Raw genomic sequence first — 26,540 nt, forward strand, 5'->3', positions numbered from 1 at the left:
CCAAAGGGGTGCAAGTTTTTCACTTCTTTTCCGAGAAATAAGGTTTTGTCAAAACTGGGTTGCCTTAATTCAATTTTGATGACACTCAAAAACTGGGTTGCCTTAAATTCTTCCCAGCGTCCCTGCGTTTTAATCCCACATAGCTGCTTCCATAACCATCATAGAGAGGCCAAGGGGACACAGGGCCTCCTTCCTTCAAGCGTCTCCTACTCCAGCCCTCTCCATCATTTATAAGGATTGATGGAGGAGTTGTTCTCACATAACGGATCCCTTTACTAATCCAGGACCCCAACATCCTTGCTTTTTCCAAAAAATCTCAAAGATACTCCATCTTATGCCTTCGATAAGTCCATCTTGAGATGCACAACCTATTAGATCATAGGCCAACAAAAAATTGGTCATGAATTTATCCATCCTTTAGTAGAAGCCCTTGGTTCCGGTCAGTTCTCCTTGCATGGATCCCTTGCATCCTAAGCACCATCACCTTCGAGATGGTTTTATAGATTAGATTGCATGAAGCAATGAGTCTAAAATACTCAAGTCTCTTCACAGTTAAACTTCGAAATCAGCATTACTAACATTTTTTCTAATCACTCCTCACATTTATTGGAAAAAGTAGTTCAAGAGTCCACTGAAACGAACTCCACTCTCCTGATCAAGACTGAAAGCGTATCTTCTAGTTTCACTATTATTAGCACCTGAATTACAAGCCAAATATGAGCAAATGCACCGACATCCTGACTCCCTTTCACTTCCCCAACAAAGTTTATAGCAGTCTGTCATCGGAATCAGTGAGGGATAATCCATTGACATTTCTTACTCTGATTATAAAGAAGAAGAATTTGTTCGTGTTAGGGGTCTGTCTCACATGTAAGAAAAAATTAGATAGTTTTAAACAAGAAATCTGAAACAAGATATGGAAAAGAATTCCTTCCATCTTTGCAGATATCCACCAGCAACAGTGCTCAAATTTACTAAATGGATATTGATGAATCAATTGAATCTTTACATTTGTACACATATGAAGGGCAGGAAATTACTAAAAATTTCCGGCGAAAAATGGGGATCACCATTAAGGCTTAATGACGGTGACTAACGAAGCAGAAATGCTCTTTCCAGATCTTCCTATGTACAGTGTGGCCGGAAACCAAAAATACATAACAGGGACCCCAACTATCATTTTAATACACTTGCGAACACAAGATTTAAGCACGATATTGGTGCCTCATCTCCTTTGGAAATTGAGGTACTTGATGCTGAAGGCAAAAACAAAGAGGAACGTAAAGATGGCTGCAAAATGAAGTCCAAGAATGGGAAAGATGAAATCGCCCTTCAATCCCAGGTAGTCCCCCATGAACTCTCTAGCTGTCTGCCCTTGCTGGTCAAACATCTGCACAATCTCTGGCCGATCTTTCAATTGGGTCACCATGAGGCCATAAACAGTCCATGCAGCAGGGTCCAACCAATAGTACCATCTGGTCCAGGAACGCATAATCTGCAGCACCAAAACTATCTCGTATTACTTCACCATGAACCAGTCATCTAACTCATCTTCCTTACAAACCGATAGGAGCATAATGAACTACTGAAACTAGGCTGATAAGTTAACTACTCACTCAGTTTTTATAGCATTTGATATACCAATTTTCCGGTGCTCAGAACACAAACTTTAGTATTTAATAATTCTTTCTACACAATTGAACTCAACTAAAAATAATGTTGGTACCATTGTCACATATATCGTGTATGAATTTCTCGAGTATAATATAGCAAAGTTATATATCTCAGGAAAATATTGGAAAATTAAAAAAAAATTTAAACATTTCAAAATCCTGAAAATTTATAAAAAAAAATAAAAAAACACATATCATACGTTGTATAATTGCGTTTTTTTATTTTCCGATGTTTTTTTAAAAAAGATGTGTCTAATTGCCATTTTATACGGCTGACTTATTTTTCACGTATTTAACGCGTTTTTTTAGATTAATACGTGTTTTCTGTTAGAGTAAGTCTCTTTAGTTCCCATGTAGAGTCTAACCTGAATATGTGAGTGAGCCATCTTATTTCGTCGTCAATATCTTCAAACAAAATATGCCTTGCCAAGATAAGGAGTCCTAACAAACAAGGTCCATCAGACGTCACAGGCTGGACCTTCATTTATCTCAGCAGGGGGAATTTTGTGATGTTTTGGAAAAGCAATTTTTTTTTTGTAGAAAATCTGACAATCATCAATGTTTTAAAAAACACAAACAATTCATAGAGCCAACAATAATAGAAAACTACAAAGAAACTGCTCATTGTAGCATACTAAAATTTGACCATTTTGGGAAAGGAGACCTTGATAATATCTAGGCAGGGAAATATTGTGTTAGAAAAGGGAACTTTCCTCGTGGAAAATTCAAGAAAACATTACAATTGAAAAACACAAAAACTATTAATACAGCTGAGAATAACAAGAAACTACAAGAAGCTGTTCATTACAGCATACTAAAAACATGATGATTTTAGGAAAGAAGACATAACATAAAAACTCCGTAAACGGTCACCTTTTTTTAATATTTGGTAAAACAACACAACATTGGTTAAATATGGGTAATATTTATGACATAAAGGTCAATACTTCCATTACACACAGGAAGAGGGAGAGAGATATCATACCGGCATGGGGATGAAGAAACCTGAGAAAAGGTTCCACAATACGAAGAAGAAGAAAGAGAGAGCTCCTGCCAACTCAAGGCTAGGCATACAAGATACCAGCATCATCCCAAGAAGAGTGAAGTATATGAAGCCCAAGAAGATGAAGGATATGAACCAACTAAACTTTATAAGTGTCCACTGGAACCCAACCATCGAGTATACAATAAAAGAAAAAAGTATCACTTGAACTATGATATAAGGGATCTCTGCGCCTACCTGCAAATCATTTCATGATCTGTAAAATTTTGCTGACAATGAGGACTGCATCTATATATGAAAAGTGCCTTGTTACCTGAGCAATGGCATAGGGCATGGCTGAGTACATCCCAGACGACCTTTCTCTATAAAAAACACTTCTCTCAAGCCACACAATCGGTTGGACTGAAGAGCAGTTGACGAACCCCAAGAACAGAGCAGATACATACAGTACGCCAAGTATGTCAAACAAATCCTGCTCTTTTTGTCTGCAAAAAGACAGTTAAGTTTGTGGTCATAGTCACATTCTTGTGTGTGTTTGTGTGTAAGTGTGTACGAGAGCGAGAGAGAGAGAGAGAGATTACAGCTTTAAACCAATGTTCCAAAACATGGTGCCAAAGAGAAGAGAAATGATAAGCGTGATAAGAATTCGGTTGAGGTTTTGTTCAGAGTTCCTCCAGTAAGACCACTGTTGTTTTAGGTAACAAGCAATGCATTGGGTCTTAAAACTCTGTGCATATTTTGATGTGAACTTAAGCTCTTCTGAACCTGGTGAAGCTAAGCTCAATTCCTGAATCAGTTGCATGTTTTCCCTGTGGAGTTCAAATTATCTAATAAGAACAAGATAATACTTTCTTAAAAAAACAAAGGAAAATGGTAGCTCAGATAAAGTCATTGCATATAATTGCCATTACTTGTGCAGAGAGGAATGGCAATAATGTTCAGAAAAATCTATTCCAAGATCAAATTCCATATCAGTAGATGTAACATCCAACATCCATGCAGCAGGATTGGATCCATTTCTCATACTGGGGACTCCTGGAATTGACTGCCAATAAATGTATACAAATTCAAAATAAGTAATCAAGTTTTAATCACGTAAACGAATTAGTATCTAAAATACAAATCTTCTTACTTCAAAATATTTAATCATATTCTGTGCTGAACTACCCAGAGGTCCGCTGTAAATGAGCTGCCCTCCTCTTTTCATAAGCAAGAGCTGTAAACATATGCAAAGAATGTTCTGAAAACCTAGTTCAAGAAATAAAATGAGAAATACATAAATGAAAACCTTGGGACTGACACAGACTGATTAATCCAATAAATGGAATGGCTTTTTCTTGAAGGAAATTTTCAAATGCATCTAAGGATATGGCAATGCTAAAAAATATAGGATCATTGCTTATTTTGTTAAAAATACATGCTTTTCACAGTTACCAAAAAGATCCATAAGCTTATTTTTAATCGTTAAATTAGTCAAAAGTACCATTTTACCCTCTACAAAATGACATGACAGTGTAACTATTGTAACACATCTAGGTTTCCTTGTATAAAGACAAAAAGGTTTCATGTACCTATTTAGATATTAACAAAAGAAATAATCAATTTGAAAATAGTTAGTCATGTATTAATATTATTGAATATAAACTATAAAGCTAAAGAGACTATTACAAATTAAGGACTTGAAATTTGTCATATTGAGTGTATTTTTAGTCTTTTTATCACATCAACCCCAGCTTAAGTTGGCAATAATCTAGGTTTATTGAGAGAAGGTTATTTATTATCAGTGGTGCAAAAATTTAGGTGTACCAAAAGGTTGGTTTTTTTTTTTTAATTATGACCAAGGATTTAGGCTTTCTGCTTAAGTTACCCTTTTTAATACATTTAAGAATTAAGAAATGACAATGGCCATCAGGCTGCCTCTAAATAGAAGCTGCCCAATTATCATTTGATGGCTCCGATCTGTCTATGTTGCCAAACTAATTTCCGAAATATGACACACTGTGCATGATTTCAAAAGTCCCAGCTGCAGGAATCTTTTCTTGATCCAAGGTCTTAGCAAATAAGACATCAAGGAGTTAACTGGCAAGCCTGCTTGCAGGCTTCAAGGAAATATGTATAACTTCATCTACCTCATCAAATGTTTCAAAAGTCTGTATGTTAGGTTGGTGAATCGTGCAAACGACTGTACGACCAGTATCAGCAGCTCTCCTAATTGCTCTCATGACAATGCTGGCTGCCGGTGTATCAAGCCCTGTTGTTGGTTCATCCATGAAGATTATGGAGGGATTAGCCACCAATTCCACGGCTATGGTAAGGCGCTTGCGTTGGTCGGTACTGAGACCAAATGCTCCAGAAACACCCACTAACGAACCCTTCATTCCCTTCAACTCCACTAACTCCATTACGTCATCCACGAACCTCTGCACCAAAACTAATACCTGTAAAGCTCATACTTACACTTTAATAATGTTAAGAGTTTTCTTGAATTAGTAGGGTGTGAAGGTTGGACAACCCAGCTAAACATGCACACAAGAAGAAAATGGATTCAATATTGAACCCAGACCAAATGAACTGAAAAATTAACAACTATATATTCTTAGCATGAAAGGAATCAGTTGGCTTCAGATCACAAAATGTTGTAATAAAATCTGCTTCAGATCACAAAATGTTGTAATAAAATCTTTCCTATCCATGACAGTGATCAATGGCTAATGTTATGGCCATCAACGGTTACGTCATTAGTGCTCCTATAGGAGTTCAGTCCCAATATCTTCATAAGATTGTGGTGTTGGGATCAATGTTCAGTACACATAGCCTTGTGCAATGAAAACTTCCTGAGGTTCTATTGCAATGCTCTTCATTTGGTAATGAAATGACGAAATGTATACATTCCAAATCAAGGATTTAGAAGCCACAAGTTTACTTGTACCACCACCCTTTCGTAATTGGTATCACAACTAAATTGGCATATTGTTGTCTATTATAACCTACAAACTCGAAAAATGCATGTATGGGAATGATAAGGTGTTCCATGTCGAGGTTTTTACTTACTGTCAACAGTGATTAGACTGAAATACCAAAATGCACACGAGAAACCAACAAAGTTTAACTCAGATGGACTGACGTCTGTCAAATCAAAATCTTAGTAGAGAGAATTACATTTTTAGTTTCAGATGTGACCTCCAAAGGCAGTCGAAGTGATGCAGAAAAAAGAAGGGATTCATGAACAGTAATGTAAGGAGAATGCAGATCATTCTGCTCGCAATAGCCAAAGACCCTGGAAAAAGTTTCTTGCTTCTTTGGATGGCCAGCAATGGAAACCTTTCCCTCTATGATTCCTCCAGTCTTTCTTCCTGCCAAAACATCCAATAATGTGGTCTTACCAGCACCAGTCTCTCCCATTAGTGCTGTAAGGGAACCAGGTCTGAAGGCACCGCTAACATTTTTCAACAACTGGAGCCTCTTCTCCCTTGATCCATATTTCCTCATTTCCTGATTTTGCAAAGATAAAAAAAATGCATACAGGAGGAAACACAGAAGCAGGTCAATTTAGATGCTGCTTGACTGTAACATCACACTGGATTCTGCTAATATTAGCGACCCTGTCCATCTTAAATGTTCTCAAATAACAATATGGCAACAGAAATTCAGAATTAGCCAATAAGTTAGAAAATGTACCGAAGGCATGTCGACGTAGTAGTCTATATTCTTGAAAACAAGAGTGAAATGTTGGACAGGTAACAACGTCTGCCACTCAGGGGATCCATTCATCAAGCATAAGGGGCTGGTACCATGTTGGGCATGCACTTTAACATTATCAGCCGTAGTTGCAAAATTTGCATGAGCCTTTTGTGGAGCTACAAGAACCATAAAATATTTATATTAAAATGGACCACAATATTTTGCCGATTCCTATTATGCAAGTGCACAGGACATGCACGTCATGTTCCAAATGCAAGCACTAATTTCCTTTGAAAAGTGAGATTTCCTAGGAAATGCCACAGGTTCTTACCCTTGAGATAGGTCAACGCAATTGCACTAAGCATGTTGAAGAACAGGCAGAAGCCACAGAGGGCTCCAATGCTGACCCAAAACAAATATGACTCTGTAAACATTCCTCTTATTTTGAGGAAAGTCTTGCCAATTGACTCTCCATCTGTGGCACTCAATGTAATTGGCTGCACAAGGTAGCATAATCATGTAAGACATCTTCAAATGCAGATGGAATTGGCTGTCACAATTAATATGGTAAGGTTGTTACTGGGCGGGACACTCCTCCCACTAGGGTACAGCCCCCCTCACTTAAACAACAAGATCTCAAGTTCAAGTTTGCAGTCAAATTATAAGCTAAGCAAATAAAAGTCCCAAACTAACCAGCATATTAAAAAGGGTAAGTGGAAATGGTCTGACATAAAAATATTCGAAAACAGTTAGGTTTGTTGAGTCAGGTTGCATGTCAACATTTCCCCCTTTTAGAAAAAAAATCTCTTTGTAGTTTAATCTATATTTTCCATTTTTTGTTTGTTTTATACTTTTAAAAACTAATTCATTTCTTTGCCAATACCTTTATAAGAAATGTAGTTAAAAATTTGTAATTTCATGCTTTTTATTTTTCTTTATTTTTGAATCTACAAGATCTTGAAAATTTTTTAGAAACAAATGCTGAATTTCTTTCCCAGAAATTTCCAAAAATGACCTTTTTTCCATTGCACACTCCTTTAGCCAAATCACTCATCTCATCCACCTTTCTCTCCTAGCAGCAGTTTTTTCTGCAACCTGGAGTATGCAGTCAAGGCTTAATCCTAATAAGCACCCAAGCTCAGCTTGTTCAACTTGTTTACTACCCTTGATTCCAGTAGTCATCCCATCCCCATACTCTGTTAGACAAGCAGGCTCATTAAATGTGCAAGAGACTCGAGCTGTGCAGTTTGTAATAATTTGCAGGTGATTTAACTGCAACAGAAAAAAAAAATACCCATTACCATGCTCCATCTTTCATCCAGGAACTCATTAACAGCTATGGCATTTTGAGCATATGTTGCAGGAGATGCCCAGAAACCCCAAATCCACCATGGATGGATATCATCTGACACATGATAGAGTTAAAAAGTGGAAGCTCAGTCTCTCCAAAAGATGCACAAAAACTTTGGATCAAAAATTAAATGTGAACTAACGTAATGAAAGAAGCACCAACTACAAAATATTTTATGGCTTGTGTCAAGTGCAGCAACCACAGTAAACATCAATCATGTTTGAAAGTTGCAAAATATATCTCCTTCGCTTAGAAATTTCTGGGATTGAGCCATGGGCAATAAGTCTGCTGTCAGGCTAGGCATCACATTTTCTGTGAAATGCTATGTAACATGGAATATTTAATAATGAGTCGACACGACTTGGGTGTGAGACTGTGACTGCGGGTGCAAGTGTAGCAGGTGTTTTTTCATTGAACCATTGATAGAAATTTTTTCATTGAATCATTGACAGAATCAGCTCGTTAATTGTTTAGTTTTTTTATAGAAAATTATATATACTTGTTGCACCCACACCCACATCCACAGTCTACACAAGATGAAATGTGATTGCATCCGATGTTCGAGTGTTATCTTTTTTTCTTTTCTTTTTTTTTTTCTTTTTTTTTTTGGTAGAAGTTGGTGAATAAGATCATGTAATATTAAGCATAAACAATTTTTTGTGTGCCATTGGCCATTCTCACATTCTCAGTGAGATGCAGAGATGTGGAATTTTACGGCAAACCCATGTCAAATATATAGCGGATTTTGGTCCTCTAGCCAAAATGAATCCTATTTTGGCCATTACCTTCAACAATATTAATGTTCAGTTACAAGTTACAACTAGTATGACCTGATCTGCTCTCAAAAACATCTTGGAAGGGAGAAAAGAACATACCTTTAGAAATAACAAAGCCACCAAGAACGAGAACTGTGACAAGGATGGCAGTAGCTATTATATTGGCCACAACTTGGGTCCTTGCAATTGCAGCAATGAAGCGATTAAGAGCAACAGAAGATTCTTGTATGCAACAACATGCCAAGAATAGCTGGAACAGCCTGCATGGAGTAACAAAAGACTCAGTAAGGTGCAAGGAAGATTCTGCAGAGAAAAGGGTGCTTGTTACCATGGCATTACACAAGACTATTTTAGAGTTTTTTGCTATCAAGTCCTGTTAGAGATTTCAAAATATCGGATTTAGATCTGATCTTAGACACACTGACACCTCGCTGATTGGGTTTGGTAAAGAAAGAAAATACAATTGGTTATAACTTTATAAGATTCAGAATGTACATGCATAATGCCATATAAATAGATTCTGCAGAGAAAAGGGTGCTTGTTACCATGGCATTACACAAGACTATTTTAGAGTTTTTTGCTATCAAGTCCTGTTAGAGATTTCAAAATATCGGATTTAGATCTGATCTTAGACACACTGACACCTCGCTGATTGGGTTTGGTAAAGAAAGAAAATACAATTGGTTATAACTTTATAAGATTCAGAATGTAAATGCATAATGCCATATAAATAGATACATGATTGATCATCCAACACCAGTAATATAAAATTACAGATAATTAGTTGATGCAATACTTGATGTAATAGTGATTCAGCATTATGTTTTCCTCATCCAACTGCTGACCTGAGTAGGCGACAGCTGATTAAGTCAGACTACTAATGCTTAAATCCATCCTATTCCTAACATTTATCTGCCTTCATTTTGTGGGAAAGGTGGGCCAACTTAAGCAGCACGCTGGCACTGGTTTTAGACAAGCATATAGGTCAGTTTGTCATTCTCCAAAGTGCCTTTAGAATTAAAAAAGTCCATATTAAAGGTGTGAAAGTTCACAATCTGGATCCTGGTGCTGCTGCTCGAATGACAACAGCAAGAGTTACACTAGACAAAGCAATATGCAAGGTTTTAAGAGGGAAAAAGAAAACCTCATGGGGTTTAGGCATAGTGAAGTCAGGACACGGCTGTTAAATGGGCAGTGGCAGTTTGAGGCTTTGAGCTCTATGGTCATTAGCTTTCTGCACAAGTGGAAGCATGTATAGGTGTTGGAGTATAAAGCATAATTTTTGTTTTATATGTTTCATAAGTTTCTGTAGAGCAAATTTTTGTGAGGCATATGCTAATTTTTTCATTAAGATAGTCTATTTTAAATAAGGAAATGTACATATTTCTTTATCTTGTTGCAAAAAGTGTAGGAAGACGTACTCCAAAGCACGTAAACTTCCTTGTGTTTTTGCTTATTTGTTTTTTATTGTTCTTTTCTTGTCAATTCCTAGTTCCTACCTAGTGATGGGGGAACTAGCCACAGGGTTTCACAACCCTGGGCAAGTGATTGCTCTCTTGACTTAGGTGTTGTTTTCTCATGTCAAAAACTTTTTCTAGTAAAAGGAAAAAAAAAATCACCTACAAATTTGTAGAAGTATGTAAACAGGTAAATGACTTCATGAAATCAAATGACAAAGCTGGACAGTAAACATATAAGGTAAAAAAATGTCTGACCACATACTACAAAATAGTGTAAAATTTGTAAGTCACTTTAATATTTGGACAGTCAAAATAACACAAAGTGCATCTTCTGAACCATTATGTTTATCATGATAGCAATATTTTATTGACAATGCAGTGGTAACACAAGGGTTTTCACTTTTATACATTATCCATATTGCTTCATTTTTTTAATGCTTACTTAGGGGAAACCGCCTTTAGCGTAAACCTCCAACCCATACCCTTGTGCGTCCAAGGTTCTGGCTTACTTCAGGGTTTGGGTGGACCTTTGCATTTTAGAAAACTGAAAAAAAAGTCATAAATGCATCATAAGAATATGAGTGTACCTGGTTGGAGAGCGAGAGAAACCAATAGAAAAGTAGGTTACCAGCACCCACATGGTAGATTCAAACAAAGTAATGGGTATGTGAAGAAATGCCGCTGGTAGTAAGAAAGCCCATCCCGGGTAAGACTGCAAATCTCTCTGCTTATAGAACACAGGCAGCCTCATGATCATCATGGTGAGTTCAACCACACCATTGAACATCAGCACTACTACACCAGCATAGATGGCGCCCAGCAACCTGGTAAGATCATCCTCAATCGACATCTCCTCCTTCCCCCGAGAGAAGGTTGCTGTTACAATAGCAGCCAACAGCAAGATTTGCACAGATTTGAATATGTATGCTGCACTGTTCCTCTTCAGCAGCAGCAGTTCCCTTGACAAACTTATCTTCAATTTGTCCCTCTTCCTTACAACTGGTGGCCCTGATTGCAAAGCCATCAGTTCTCCTTTACATGCAGATTTTTGTAGCTCAGCATAATGAAACTGATCCATATTGTATGACTTGAAGGACTTTGCAAATTCACGGCATATAACATGCTTGTAGCGTTGGTTCTTGCCAGTCCAGTATTGTGGCAGATGCATTCCAGAGGTCACCTAAAGAAGGCATTCAGCTTGTCTTAGCGGTCATCTTAAGTTTGCATAGAATTACACTATATAATTCGAACTACTTTCAGTTCAGGATGTAGTTACATAAGAAAAACACATTTCACCATTCGAAGAAAGCATCTGCTTCCTAGCTTTGCAAGTGGTGAACGATACCACCAGTCCTTCAGAGTTAGCATATGTATGCATGCATATGTGTGTTTGTGTGTGTGTGTGTGTGCAGAGTAGCAATTAATACAAGTCTCAAGCAAAGGGAAAGATTTCCAGGTATTCATATCACACACGATTCCATCACCTTGTCCACAACAAAGCATCAATTCAGGATCGATACCAATTCTTTTCTAGCAGACGATACTTGATGGTCAGAAATATGCAAATGAGTATTGACCACAAGCATTATCGTGGGCCTCAAAGCATGGACGCAAAAGCACATGATGGTGTGTCCGCTAGGAATTAAACCTGATGTCGTGTTTTTTATGTGAAAACACATTCCTTAGTCATGAAGTTTCAGCAGAGAACATACTTGTCCTTTTTTAACTCTTGAAATGCATGCTCTCAGTTCACAATTGCCTGCTTGCAAGCCCCAATTTTTACTAATGGCCTATGCTGATCACATATGCAGAATCCGACTGATTAGTGTGATCTACCAAAAACTAATAAAAGGAAAATATGACATGTAAATTGACCCCAAAGGTTAGCTTGGACGTGAAAAAAAAAAGGCTAGAAGAGTGTACCTCTAAGAGGAAATCAGGCACGTTCTTTTGAAGGGGGCACTCGAATCCCATGGACTCAAAAAAATCGAGGGCCTTCTCCCTTGGACCTTGGTACATGATCTTCCCTTCGCCTAAGAGTATGATGTCGTCAAAGAGCTCAAAAGTTTCCGGCGATGGTTGCAGCAGTGTGACCACCACCGTTGTATCCATGAGATGAGCCATCTCCCTGAGAAAACCGACAATCTTATACGTTGTGGAACTGTCCAAACCGTTCGATATCTCGTCCATGAAGAAGGCTCTGGCAGGGCCAACCAACATCTCCCCTGAAATGAAGCACAACATTTTTTTTAATACCATTTTCCTACGGACTCTCAACCCCTATAGCCTCCGGAAAACCCTAGAATCACGACCCACAGGTTTACTACGAAACAGGGTCTCCTACAGCTGAATGCAAACACAAAGATGCGGAACAGCCAATGTAAGTCCTGATGACAAATTCAACTCCAATCTCAACACCCTAAATCCTAGAAAACCGTCAACAGATAGCCATCATCGTGAAACTTTTCCTCGCTCCCCTTTTCCCTCGAGGTTGAGAGCGCCATGCCCTCCTCCCTCGAGAAAACCTCACGGCGAGGAAGAGTCTGAGACAGTCTCTACCCCCCCCCCCCACCATTAGATTGTGCAAAGCGGCTTTCGCCCCTCCACCATCGCATCTGACATCAGACAAAAGACGGCCCTACCGACGCCCCATCCACTCCAATAACCGTTTAGTTCCCTTTCTATACCCTTCTTCAAGAACGCGTCCTAGATATACCTCCCCGAACCTCCAGTCTTTCGCCGTGGTCCCGATTCCGAAGCACGAACTCGCTCGAACGGCTACGAAATCCGCCATGGCCGCCCGAATCACCAGTCTGATCCGCCCGCTCTTCAAGCAGAAGAAGCGCGGGCTTTTGCAACGGGCTCCTGCAGCCCTTGGTAGGTGGAGGAGGCGGGAAAGAAGGAGAGCGAAAGTCAGCTGGTTCGACCGTTGGACTCTCTGCGGGACCTCGACCATAACTCGTAGTTTTATAAAGTACAACGCCGTTTCACCAAAATCTGGACTTCCTTGTATACGCTGATGCCAGAACCCGTCCCAAGAACACAGTAACATGTTTGCAAATGGATTTGAATGCGCCAATTGTACAAAAGTTGAAGGGGTCTCGTGTTTGGGTGACACTTCAGAATCAGGTTTTAAATCAAGCTTAAATCAGGTTTTTGAAAGTTTTAAATCAAAGCTTAAATCAGGTTTTTAGAGTATTTGGGCGCCATCTAAACTAGGCTTGAAGAAAACCCAGTTTTCACAAAACATTGTTTTATAAAAGGAAGTAAAAAAACCTGGTTCTTTACTTTCGATTAACATTCAAACAAAAAAAAAAAAAGTTTTTGAAACTCATTAAAAAAAACTTAATTTCCTAGAACTTAGTTTTTGCAAAACTGGGTTAGAGGAGGGTGTCATCCAAACGCCCCCTAAATTGTTTTAGGTATTAAGTGTGCCCCCGTTCTATGTTTAGGATTTCTTTTATAGTCTCGGACTTAAGATTTATCTGTATAATCTTTTAGTATTCTAAAATATAATTTTAGGATGATCTTATTGAAATTGAGGGTGTGGTTATTTTGTTTTGCCCCTTTACCATTGGGCATTGGAGGTGGATCAACTTACGGACTTGTGCTGCCAATTGCTCACATGAGCCAACGGAATTTAATCTACTTATATATTGCTTCCTCTACATAATTTAGTTTATTACATATTGGTGCCCCTTAAATATAAAAGTTTTCTTTTATTAATATCCCTTAACTACAAATTTCTATTCTCAAACTAGCTCTTATACATTGCCTGAGCCTTTCCTTGTAATGTTTGGAGAGAAAAAAAACAAGAAAAGGCAGAAGCAAAGGATTTGGTACCAATGCTAAGGCGCTTTATCTGGCCTCCTGAGATCCCTCTTCTCATGTGGTCACCTACGATTGTATGTGCACAAGTAGAGAGGCCAAGCATCTGAAACAAATCATAAGCATCAATCAGTGCATTGTGAGCATAAAAATTCTCTGAAACTAACAAGCTCCTCACATGCTAATAAGCCACAATTCCAGGCCGCTTATGTAATAAAAACTACGTTTATCGAGAACATTGAAAATCAAAAGTGGTCGTTTGGCAACAGCAGCGCACTGTTACAGTTACTGTCTGGTAAGCATATTCCAAAAAATGTAATAGATTCATGAAATACTAATAAGTTTAGTGTTTCATGAATCTGCCCCATTCTTTAAAACACATTGATGAGATAGCAATAATATGTTACTATTGCCAAACGGCCTCAAAGTCACACGGTTAAATGCAAAAATGGCTACCTCGATCATGTAATGCGTGACTACGTCCCTTCCATTTGCTTCGGCAGCCTGCACAAGTTCACATCACAATATAAATATAAAGCTGATTGTGGCTCATTAGATGCTGCAAGTGCAAAGGAATAATTGCGATATTAAACGCAAAAATATTTACCTTAATAAGATTATCAATTGTGGGATCAGGTCTGGCCCCCGTTTCTTTTTCTCTTATTGAAATTTCATGGAGAATTTCTTCAAACAGACAGTCAGAAACATGGGCAGTGAGCAATTTTGCTTCTCTCTCAAAATTTTACAAAGAATGAAAGTTATATCCTACTTGTTTGTCTCGATAAAATGCAAAGAAAAAAAACTTCAAAATCTCAAGATTAATACACTATATATATTGACATGCTACATGTAGATTAATTCAGTAGATCGATCAAGGAAATTAAGCTGGGAATTTGGTCCCCCAGATACTGACCAGAAAGTGTGCAGGCACCACCAAACAAACCGTGCGAGAAGTCGAGCGTCTCGCTGACGGTGAGCTCGGCCTGGTGACAGTCATACTGGCCCACGTATGCGCTTGCCTGCTTCGGCACCGACCCGTTCACATCCGAACCGTTGTATGTCACCCTCCCTTTGACCTTCACACCTGGTTCCAGCTTTCCAGCCAGTGCTCGAAGTAGGGTTGTCTTTCCTGAACCAGGCCGTCCCAGGACAAGAACCATCCTGACAACACGGACAGACCATATGATATGAGCATAAAGTCCGGGTTAGAATATGTTTGGATCTTAACCTTCCTAAATGAATGCGGAGAACATGATTGAAAGATTGGCTGATCAGATCCAGAATGAGCTCAATGGAACAAGAAAGCATTAACTGAATCTGAATCAAGTGCTTATCTCATACATGCCATGGGGTTGTATTCTCTGTTAGATCTGGATTAGATCATTTTCGGATTTGAATCCGATTAATGGAACCGGATTGGATTTACTGGCTGGCAGGCCAGGGCCTGTCAGGTCCAGGACCAAGACGAGGGAACAGCGCCCAAATTAAGGGGTGCAAACAGGTTGGAGACCTACCACTGAGATTTTGGTGACATGGGTCCAGATCTGACTGAGGAAAGCCAAAACCTGATCCAGATCTGGGTCTTAGTGGATACCTCCAACAAAAGAAGAATACCATCCACAGGACCTGTGAGGAAAATACAGACCAGACCCGGACCATGCCTCGCAAAATAATGTTGTTTTATCCCTTCATATTGGAAAAAGTATGCATATCTTAATCAGACAGAGCTAATGCAGGACCTGGATCTAATTTGAAATTTTATAAACCGTGTCCTATCTATTAACTAGACCTATATAAACCTGACCAGATCAATACTTAATCCAACCACCTATTATACCAAGAGAGCTAGTACTGGATCTGATGTTACTTGGTTCTGGATCTGACGTTATTTGGTACCCATGGGATATTTGTGTTCTGGATCCTGTCAGCCTGGGTCCAGGAAGTCATACCGAGATGGCTTGATGCTGCCTGATAAGTCGTCCAAGAGTTTCACAGTCCTCCTCTTGTCCCCAAAAATTTGAACGCAGCTCATCAGCTTTTCCTGCAAACGCATGAAAATTCTCATGTGAACTCATCATAATACATAAAAAATGCTCCACAAGGGCAGATAAGAGCTCTGTCCATCCGTCTAGGTCATCTGGTTAAGACCTTCAGGTTGAAGGTCGTCAATAGTTCTTCAATATTTGTCAATAACGTGGCGCGAACAAGTTTTCATATTTATTGGTTCTCATATTCTAAAACTTATATGTGCACATAATCTAAGTAAGAAGAAGTTTAAACTAAACAATGAAACTGGTACCATAAACACTGGATCACATATAAATTCAAAACCAAGTATAAATGTCATTCAAGTCAAATTTGGATGGCCCAACTTCCATTTCATGTATGCAGGAAGAGTATTTTATTATACCGTCTGGTTAAGAGCTGAAGCTCTCACCCTTTTAGGATACCAGTCCTATTCTTGGTGCCTCGAAGTAACGTTTCTACTATGTTTCATATTGATATCCACTTTTTAAAGCATAGAGAGTTGATGTCATATAGCCAACCCTCTTGGAAATGGATTGCACAACTTCTTGACAAAGGCCAATTGAAATTGTAATGCAGTTATCTCACACCACCTTAATTTCCTTTAAAATTATATGAACTGGAGTGGAATAAATTAACAACCACTTTTGGTTAACAACCAGAAGGCTCCATTACTGCTTCCAACATTCAGAGTCAAAGAAAACTTGCAACTGGAGCCACCATTATTGTATGTGGCCTTTCACACCTAATTTTACAATAAAACTTGGCTGCCCTCCAGCTGCAGGAACGTTAGAAATTTGGACAAATGGAAGAAAATCCAGATCTCAATAATAGAAGTGTTTCTCTCATGCTTACATACTCAATAACAGTCTGCCTAACCTCGACCCCACAGAAAAATAACATTTATGTGGCGCGGACCAGTCATGCTTGAAAAGTCATTCCTACTTGGTTACAACTTCTCTCATTATGTTGATCTCAGGGTGGATCATCAGCACGACAAATACTTGTGGAGTCAAGAGATGCCGATTAATGAGAGCTGACAATGATGATGAAGCTAATAAACCTACTAAAAGTACCTGCATAAAGTTAACTGTAGTATTCCAGAGATTGGGAAGAGCTCTTCTTCCTGCATCATGTTCCTGAGCTTCCACAGTGAGCTCCTCAAATCGAATTTCGATCTTCGGCAGAGCAATATCCAGACTACCAAGAAGAGAAAAGATGAGAAGATATTAGTTTTTGAAGTAAAAAAAATGCAGAATTTCCAGTTGCTGTAAGATGCTGAACATTGCAGAGAACTCATGATCGTTTTACCTATCCAGCCGAGACCTCAGCCTAGCAAGGAACTGTGCTTGGTCCTCCTCCTGCAACATTCCACCTCCACATTCTTCGTCACGGAAGCGTTCGTCGTCGAAAATCTCAGGCTTGGTTATGTTGTGAGCCATCACTAGACCTTACTGGTGAAAGATACTGTGCTCTCTATACGAGTTGATATGGTAGAGCACCAATGTGCTATTTATAGAGCCTGCAGGTCAAGGGTAGGAGCGATGCGGTCTGAGATTCTCTCTTTGTGGCAAGTCTCACAAACGCGTTGAGAATGCATTTCCGAGCATTAAAAGCCACTGAACATGAGTTCAATTAGCTGGTGGATACTTAGTGGGAGTCATTTTCCCACGAAACTGAGTGTTTCTTGTGCTAACTGCATGTGAGTGTTTATTATGCTAAATGATGTGGATATATTGCTTTAAAAGGTTGTTTGGTAGTTAAAACACTACTTCTAGTGTCATAATTTTACCACAATTTTTCAAATAAATTCTTAAAATGCTACTACCAAACAACTCCTAAACCTACAATTATGAAATTATAAAAACTTAATTTCTTTTTTTCCTATTTACATTTCTCGTATAAAAAATTTGAAAAGAATATTGAAAGAAAGGAGAATTCAGACTCTCAGCGATGACGCCGGGCCCATAATCAATGTTGATGGTGCTATATCAACTTTTTAGCTGTCTCATCCGGGCAGATTAAATACTTCCTCTACAGACCAAAAAGGCGAAAATGCGAAAAAGCAAAAGTCAAAATTGCCCCTCAAGTGGCCACGTGGTGATTACACGAAAACTTCATTTGTTAATTAAATGTAAAGGATAGTTCTAACTATAAGTGGGTATATATATCAAAAAAAATATTACGGTATTCGATTGAACAAAAAAAAATACTGTCATCTACAGTAAACGAAAGGGAGACATTCTCAAAAGATAGTGATATCATGAGGGCTTAGTGATGTTAGCGAGAGAGAGAGAGAGAGAGGGAGAGAAAAGAAGAGAAGAACCCTAGCTTCTTGTTTTCTGGATAGAAATTCTCCCGCATATATTTTCTGAAATCTTTTGCCTATCGTGGAGTAAGCTCCAGTCCGGTAGGAGAAATAAACGACGAATATATTCAATATGAATAACTTAAAGAAAAAATCAGAACTTCTATCATAGATAATGAAAGGAAATATATGAGCTTGTCATCATAAGGCAGGAGATTATTAACTTCGGAAGGTATTTCCACAATGATGACGTTTGTCACGTCTAGCTAGCTGTAAAACAGAGCCACATAACGTGGCTCACATGCGCGCGATTGTTCAAGTTGGAGAAGGTCAAGAATTCAACAATGAGTTCCTTTAACTTATCTGACATGCATTGAAGCCACTTCTTTTTTTCATAGCTCCATCAATTCTGGGTTTAACAAAAACTAAGAAAAAAAGAGACAAAAAAGCCCATAAAATGAGAATTCATTGATCAAAATAGAGTGACGAGAAGTCACCAGAGAACAAAAAAGTCCACCAAAAAAGGGAAAATAAAATAAACGACCAAACAAATATAAAACAAAGATAAGAGAGAGAGATGAGAAGGAGAGAGAAAATAAGGTGGGAAAAGGGGGGGGAGAAGCTAATCTAGAGACAAACGCAAACGTTGACCAAGAGCCCAAGACTCAGTGCGAGATGCACATCAGCCTTGATCAAGTAGCTAATTCAGTTTACAAAAGCAGTTGCGTTTCTGAGCACCTTGTTGTTGCATTCCTTTCAAATCCACCACCAGAAAATAATAAGCCACAATCGGCAGGCATACCGCCAAAGTTGAGAATGAAAGGGTGAAAAGAAAGAGCAAGCGAACAGAAGGAAGATCAAGCAAGAGCTGCGACAAAGTAGGCCAGACCTTAGAAAAGATATGGCAAAAGTAGTTGAAAGATATGGCAAAAGTAGTGGCAACAAGTGAAAATGTAGATGTATGACAAAGCAGCTAAGCAACAAAAGACTCATTGGTTAGCAAAATAAAGGTCAAGGCACTCGAGATGGTCAAAGGTATTGTGTAACCAGTGAGAAGAAGCTAAGCAAAAGTAAAAGTATGTGACGAGGGACCTACAAACCAGAGAGCTCGATTGATAAGCCAACAGGTGGATGAAATGAGGCAAAATAGCATGTGGTAGTGGTGAAAGAGTAAAAAGAAACAATAATAACCATTGAGGGGAACTGGATGGGGAAGGTGGGCAAGGTAAAGGAAAAAAGAAATGACATCAATAATGCATGGAAGGGAAGGACATGAATATCATACTTGGAATAGAAGAAGGCAAATAAAGGAGAATCCAAGTTAGTCAAACTTCACAACCATAAGACCACAAAGCCAAACTGCTATGGCAAAGGTGAGGAATCCCAACACCCCGGACGAGTAACCACAGTCCATCACACAAACAATTGAAAGGGCGGCATCCACCTCAAAGAAACCAACCGAGGATGCGATCTAGCCTACGAAAGATGGCAGCAGGGGCAGTGGTGGAGCGAGAAATTTTTAACTGAGGGGCACTCTAAGTTTGAATGTCAAATTTTAAGGGGCACTCATACATTAAAAAAAAAAAAAAAACTGAAAAGCTAATGAAGTTTGTATATCTAAATAATGTAAATTTAGAGGGCTAGTGTGGGCAATTGTCCAGACCAGCTACAACATGGCTCTGCCACTGAGCAGGGGGCTTGTACAAGGCAAGAGCATAAACAGGGATGGAAACCACACAATCTTGCGAAAGTGATCTTGCCACGCAGAGAAAGCAATTTGCTCTGCCGACCTTGCAGGCAAGCCAACAAGCGTTAGAAGACCTAGATAATCAAATGAAAGGCTAGAAGACTTGCAGTCAAGACAAGCCTTTGCGAAAATGATGGTAGCTGAATCCCCAAAAAATGACAGATAGCCGACACTTGGCAGGGTTGATGGAAAGACCAGAAGCTAACTCAAAAACCTCCTGGCAATCTGCTGCCGAGAAGCAACTCCAAAGACCATGAAGGTCATCAGCATATTGGAAGACAGAAGTGTGGCCCCTAATGCGCCACTTGTGAACCAGATTATGAAGAGACAGATGGCGATCGGCGTCCAATTGACAGAGAAAGGGGAGGACTTAAGCTGAGAAGACTCATTGTTCTAAGCGTCTATGCTAGAAAATTTATCTCCCAAGAATGAATAGTCTGCTTCCTAATGACATGAAGCTTACGTAAGAGCCTAAATACAGCCCAACTCCCAGTGACAGGCCAACTTCACCAGCGGGGGATGGCAGAGACAAAACTCTGAACAAAATTACAAAACAGAAAAGGAGAAGAAGAAGAAGAAGAAGAAGAAGAAGAAGATATATGATGTTGTACAACAACAATAGAGTACTTTTGTTTGATAATAGATAAACCGCGGTCCAAAAAGAAACTTGAGTGCGTTGACCTGACGAGAGAGAGAGATAGAGGAAGATCCTGTACTACAAAAAATAGAGTAATTTTGCATGATAAAAGATAAACCATGCTTCGATAAGAAACTTGAATGCATTGATTCGACCTTTTCATACATTTGGTTGCCTACACAGCAGTTAGTTTCCACTCATGATCATCCATGTGGTAGCCGTAACGTCCCCTCCAATTTCTGCTAGCTATATTCTCCCTTATATCATAGAAAAAGCAAAGGAGAAGGAAAAGAAGAAACCCTTACCACCATGGAAGCTAACCCAAGAAGATCAACTACAAATCAGAATACAACTCATGAGCTTATCCATCAAGCAGAAAACCATGCAGAGAGCATTGCCGGCTTCTTTTCATTTTTCCCTCAACGTTCTAAGAGTTTCTCCTCTCCTATTTATAGGGTTTATGAAGTCGATTCTCCTACGGTGGCTGCTCACACGAACCTCCACAAATCATTAGTGTAGGCCAATTTTTGAAGTCTAGGCTTTGGTTAGTTAGATCAAAGACTTCTTCAGTTGCAAAGATTAAAAAAGAACCTAAACTCAATTACTATTGGGCTTTCTTTTAACGTAATCCATGTGGTTAACCTTCCAAATTAAGCATGTATTATATATGTTTCGGATCCACATTAGCCATTTTGGCATTTGACTAATGAATCATGTTGATTAGAGTCTTGCAACTTGGTATCCTTTAGCCACGCAATATATCTGCCGAGTCCAGTCCGAACCAGATATAGACGCCACCCATATTCTTAAGGTCCAATTCCAGAAATAAATATCATTCATTGGACTTTTGGGTAGGAACCAGTAGGGGGCATGTGATATTTGCCTTCAATTTGATGGCAGATTGAGATTTGGAAGAAAGGGATCAACATCAAGAGTGTCAATGTGTCTCGGGTCTGGTGCAACATGATCGGACCCATACCTAATCTGGTAATTGAGTCCACTGGTGCAAAAACAGAAGAGAGACCCGAAGAAATGTGTGTGGACGTCACCTGTCGTTTTTTTCTATTTATCGTAGACCTGAAATCAACAATGCCAAAATCTAATCTTTGTTTAGATGGTGGGTCCAACAAAATGTAGATTTCAGATCAACATCGAATATGAATATCCTATTTGTTCAATTGGTAAACCAGCCTATGTCTCGGTCAGGAAATTTTACTTGAAATATAAAAAAAAAATTACTGTATGTGAAAAACTAATAGAAAATTCGGATGCAGTAATAACAAGGAAGGTAAGACCCAAGATCCAGATGGATTTAAATCTGGTATCCGTCTTTTAGGCAGATCTGGATCTGGACCCAATTTTGGTAGGGTCTGACCCAATTTTGGTAGGGTCTGACCCACTTGCACCCTTAGTCAACAGCGAGGGTCAGGTGGTTTGATTGGATGTTATGTGAAAACAAATTGAAGTCCTTCCTCTATGACCAAGTAATAGCCACTAGTCTGTTGCATTTATTTCCGCCAGTCATTGCACAAATATTGGGGGCAGGTAAGAGGTCTCTGTATGATGTCATAAGTAGCTGTTGTTGAATTAGTAGGATGAGTATTTCACCATACTGTGCAACAAGAGAGTCAAAGCCTCCATCCTTTCTCCCATCCCCGGGGTTGTAAATAATAGTTGTTGATTTTTTCGAGCATGCATTGCGAACTCGAGAGAAATGTGCTTTGGTGATTGGATATGATAGAGAAATAAACACATAGAGCAAGATGTACGCAGCGGTCACCACGCTCATTCGAATAACTAATCAGATTTTTGTTCATCTAAAGCACTGGAGCAATCAAATATTTGATTAACAGGACATCGACTTAAATTTGGCTTCAGATGCATACAAATCAATTCCAAACATGTTTTCTCATAATAATTGAGTGTTTGTTTTCAGTAAGAACATCATTTATGAAAAATCTGATTTCAATTGGGTATTTTGCATTCAGTTTTGATTTCCTCACTAAGTATGATTATGAAGACGAGTTTGGGGTTCGGGTTCAAACTTCATTGGACTAGATTTCGTTCTCTTATAGTGTTGATCAAGTTGGTCAAGTGGGCTTGACTGATGGTGGTTCAAGCTGCTTAGAAAGCTCAAGCTCGTCGGCACGCTTGATGATACAGGCTGTTTGCATCCGAGTTCAATCTGAATAGTTCAACAAGCTGGATCACGTAGTCTAACCTATCCAGTTAACCATCAAATTTAGTCCAGTACTGGATTTTGCAAATCCAAATTTGAATTCAGTCAAACCAAACCCAATTTAATATTTTCAGATTCTGTCTTAGCTAATTCACAGAGTCTGAACCCAAAATTTGAATAGAATCAATTCAGAATAGGTTTGTTAATCAAGTTTGATAATAATATGCTTAGATTTGCTTGAAAATGTGATCCACTTACATCCCTCATACGGTTTCTTGTGAATTAGTTCAAGCTTAACCTGGCCCATATTTGACATGATTGCATAAGAACAATCCATAGCAACCAACTACGGTGTCCAAGTCAAGGGCAATCTTGTGTCAAATTAAGTTTTGTTCAAATCCGTACAGCTTAGAGCCAAAGGGGTGCGGGTTAATGACCGTAGATGGTTCATTCAATTTTTATGTTACAGATTATTTATTGCTTCATGGAAAATGTTCACTTGACTATTTTAAGCTTGTTTTTGGCTTCTGTAACGGGGATTTAACGAGAGGTTCAAACCACCTCCTTCTTCCATCCGTATGGTCCAGGGCTATTTCGAGGCCTGGGTGATCTTATGGTTACATTTGTCGACTAGAGTGTATCCTCTACCATTGTTTGCAGTCCAAATAAATATCATCAATGGAAACCAAACTGATGACTGGACTCTCACAGACCTGCCAACCAATCAACTACTCCACATCTCACGGGACTTATGAAGTGTTTTTTTGAAGTTCTAAAGTAGGCTGGGCAAGCCCAGACATGCACAAAGAGGAGGTGCTTAATTGCCTTATTTTTCAACAACATGGGCCACATTGAGGCACCAAATGGTCGTCATCGCGTCATTATGCCTTTAATAAGTTTGTGGCGACCGTCGCTAAATCATATGGTTGATGGTAGTAAAAAATAAACCATGGAAGTGTAGATTATATATGGGTTCCAATTCAAACATGCACCCATACATTATTAGAAACTACAGGTACTAAATTGCTGGTAAATGAGCCAATCGAATCGAGCCTGACATATTTATGCGCTTCTCAGGGTTGAAGCTCATAAGAGATGAGCTCGAACTCAGCTTTTCTTCTATGAAATGTTACTTCATTTTCAGATTTTAAAAAAAAAGTTTAAATGCAAATTCAGATTAAAAAACGAATTTATAGGTAAGCAGGAGGTTCACAACTCACTATTCAAGACGACCCAAAATCCCCTCATTCCCCTTGGTACCGGAATATTCGGTTGGATTGAAACTTAAGCGGGGTACAGGATTCATCTCCTCCTTGAATCGCTCAAAGGTCTCGGCAGCAAAGCCGAGGGCTTCCTCATGGGTGGCCACATCTGCGACCAACCTATTCACCGTCTCTTCCAGGTTTCCCTGGTCATGGGCCGGACTCGTCTCTTCTGGATGGGCCGGCTCCTTGCCTTTGGCACCCCGCAAATTATATTGTGACATGACGTTCTCCTCAACAGCAGTAAGTCGGCGTGACGCTCTACACCGACTCCCCGATCGCTTGCCCAGATTGAACCGAGTTATGCCCTTCAACTAAAATGTGACGATCCACCCAATTTCATAACAGAAAGGTTCTGTCTAAAAGCCCGCTGGGATAAAACCTTGGGTACGTTTTTCTTCTCTTTACTGACGCTCCCTCCTGTCGGTCGTCGAATTAATTGATAGTAAAAAAACAGTTTGTTTTGAACCGCATTTTGACAATTTACTGTCAGCAGTTCTAGTGGATTTTCATTCGTCGAGAGAAGAAAAAGATTTGGTCTCACTAAATTCAACGGTTAGATAAGATAAAATTTCGACACCGACATTTTTATATGACAAGCAATCGAAGAGACCGTGACCATTTAAAGGGCCCACTGCGGGTGAGTTTCGCAATCGCACACAGTTTGATAACGAAAGGGTTCAAAGTAAAAGATATGGCAGTTAAAGACAACGCTTTCAGTATAACAAGGTAAGAAGCCGGCAGAAGCTATCAGTTTTTATAACATTAAAAACGTAAAGTGGGGAAGATAGGTAAGGCGTGCTGCTCCAATTACTCAAAGAACATCGTCCAGAGCTGGACAACTTGAAAGCCTCTGCATTTCGACTTCGCCCTCAGTTTTAATTGAGGGAATCACAATTCATATATATATATATATATATATATATATATATATGTGTGTGTGTGAGAGAGAGAGAGAGGTCTGCGTTAGCAAATCATTGAGTTAATAGAGTTAAAAGGAACTAGACACGCTTAACATAGACGAATGTATCGTCGAATCGAGCTCCAGCTTGTCCTGTTGAGCTCAACACAAGTTTGAGCTTGAGTTTTCTAAGTAGAATCGAGCTTGAACTGGCTCAATTTGAGCTCGAGTCAGGCTCTTGTGGAGCCCAAGCCACGGTTTCTTGCTACAGAATGCATCATTTGTGACAGTTTCTAACGTTATAAATTTTTTTTAAAAAAAAACTCATCATTAAGCCAAAATATAGGTGAATTTCATGGTCAGATAGGTTTGCTGCACAAAAAAAAAACATTAGTAAAAGATGGCGGGCCGAACTGTTTATGAACTAGACAATTTATGTATATATATACTTGGTGGACCCAGGGATGGAGCCAAGATAGGTCCGCTTGGGCCCCACCTCAAAAAAAAAAAATTACATGTAAATTTTAAAAAAAAATAATTTGTTCTATATAAAAATTTTGAAAATTGATATTTCTTCCTTAGTCAAAATTTAGAAACTTTAATTCGCCCCACCTCATGAAAAATTTTTAACTCTGCCCCGAGTAAACCCATATTTGTGAAAGCAAATTAATTTGCTGATGTGAGCTTGGGGCCATCACATTGTATGGCATTAGAATTGTAAAGCTGCAACATTGCAAGACCGGTCAGCCAGCAATGTCTTTTTCGTTCTTATATGCTTAATTAATTGTCAAGTATGCACATAAAGTTGATCAACTTGAAGAACGTAGACTCTTGAGGATTTTTTTTTTTTAAATCCACATGGACTTGAAAATGGAAAAAGAATAGTATTATTACTAACCACTAGCACACTTCAGTTGAAATCTTGGAAGGCTTGGTTTTGAAGTTGACTGGAAGTGTGCGAAAAGTTCAATATACGTGGAGCACATTTGGAAACTAAGCGCAAGTTGGACCTTGAGTGAAAATTTTCCACCAGAAAGGTCAAGCTATAAAGTAAAGGTTTGACATAATGCGTGTATGTATTGAATAGTTATTTTCAAATTGATTGCATCTCATCTAGAGGCATCCTGAGTCTCAATTATATGGATTCAAGGTTCAAACTTGAGGCTTGAAAGTTTGGCTAATATGTTGACCTGCCAATGCCTCAGGAAAATGGGTCCGACCCATTTTCATACATACTTTTATGATGTGAAAATTACTTATTATCGAAGATCTTTTGCCAAGGTCGTGTCCAATATGTAAATGAGAAAAATTACTGTAAATGAGAAAAATTACTTTGATGTTCGGATATAAAATCTGAACCAAAAATCCAATGCTCCCTAGCTAAAGGAAAATTGTGCGGCAAAGTTTCAAATTGTATGGCATTTTGCAATCTGATGCGCAGCTTATGCAAAAGCAAATAGTTTAGGTTTGGTTGCGGCAGAGCGAAATATAATAAATGAAAGAAGCAAAATTGAGGACTTAATTAAAACGAATGACAATGCAAGAAATTGTTATATATGACGATCAAAACTGGCTAAGCTAGTCCCAATTTTGCTTCTAGACTAGCCAGAACTTGACTAGTATTTGGGCTTCCAGCCATTTCATTTCCTTGTAACTTTTTTAATCTTTTCAAAATTCCACTTGTTATTAGAATTTCTCTTCTAATTTTC

General features: G+C 38.9%; 1 protein-coding gene across 2 annotated transcripts; it reads right to left on the reverse strand.

Moving 5' to 3' along the window:
* Positions 1–970: 970 nt before the first annotated feature.
* LOC116263382 (ABC transporter G family member 45-like) lies at positions 971–20,904 on the reverse strand. 2 transcript variants are annotated; one of them, XM_031643106.2, is made up of 22 exons: positions 20,795–20,904; positions 17,109–17,319; positions 16,874–16,997; positions 15,722–15,813; positions 14,686–14,933; positions 14,380–14,456; positions 14,229–14,276; positions 13,788–13,878; positions 11,868–12,169; positions 10,532–11,124; positions 8,584–8,744; positions 7,659–7,762; positions 6,689–6,854; positions 6,355–6,533; positions 5,836–6,168; positions 4,806–5,096; positions 3,809–3,892; positions 3,588–3,721; positions 3,258–3,485; positions 2,990–3,161; positions 2,659–2,913; positions 971–1,495 (listed from the first exon to the last, which is right to left on the reverse strand). In XM_031643106.2, the coding sequence occupies exons 2-22, from the start codon at positions 17,237–17,239 to the stop codon at positions 1,226–1,228; spliced, it is 4,083 nt and encodes a 1,360-aa protein (XP_031498966.1). In that variant the 5' UTR covers positions 17,240–17,319; positions 20,795–20,904; the 3' UTR covers positions 971–1,225. The 2 variants fall into 2 exon arrangements, with proteins under 2 accessions (XP_031498966.1, XP_031498967.1); XM_031643107.2 differs by lacking the exon at positions 20,795–20,904 and having other exon boundaries at positions 17,109–17,356.
* Positions 20,905–26,540: the final 5,636 nt, after the last annotated feature.

Source organism: Nymphaea colorata, chromosome 10, assembly GCF_008831285.2.
Source record: "Nymphaea colorata isolate Beijing-Zhang1983 chromosome 10, ASM883128v2, whole genome shotgun sequence".
Lineage (NCBI taxonomy): Eukaryota > Viridiplantae > Streptophyta > Magnoliopsida > Nymphaeales > Nymphaeaceae > Nymphaea > Nymphaea colorata.

What these genes read in the sequence shown, in the direction of transcription:
- LOC116263382 (XM_031643106.2), bottom strand. Translation starts at nt 17,239, where the DNA reads ATGGCTCACAACATAACCAAGCCTGAGATTTTCGACGACGAACGCTTC. An exon ending in CTGAGGTCTCGGCTGGATAG is followed by an intron (nt 16,998 to 17,108) that starts GTAAAACGATCA and finishes TCTTCTTGGTAG; the next exon opens with TCTGGATATTGCTCTGCCGA. An exon ending in TGCCCTATGCCATTGCTCAG is followed by an intron (nt 2,914 to 2,989) that starts GTAACAAGGCAC and finishes AATGATTTGCAG; the next exon opens with GTAGGCGCAGAGATCCCTTA.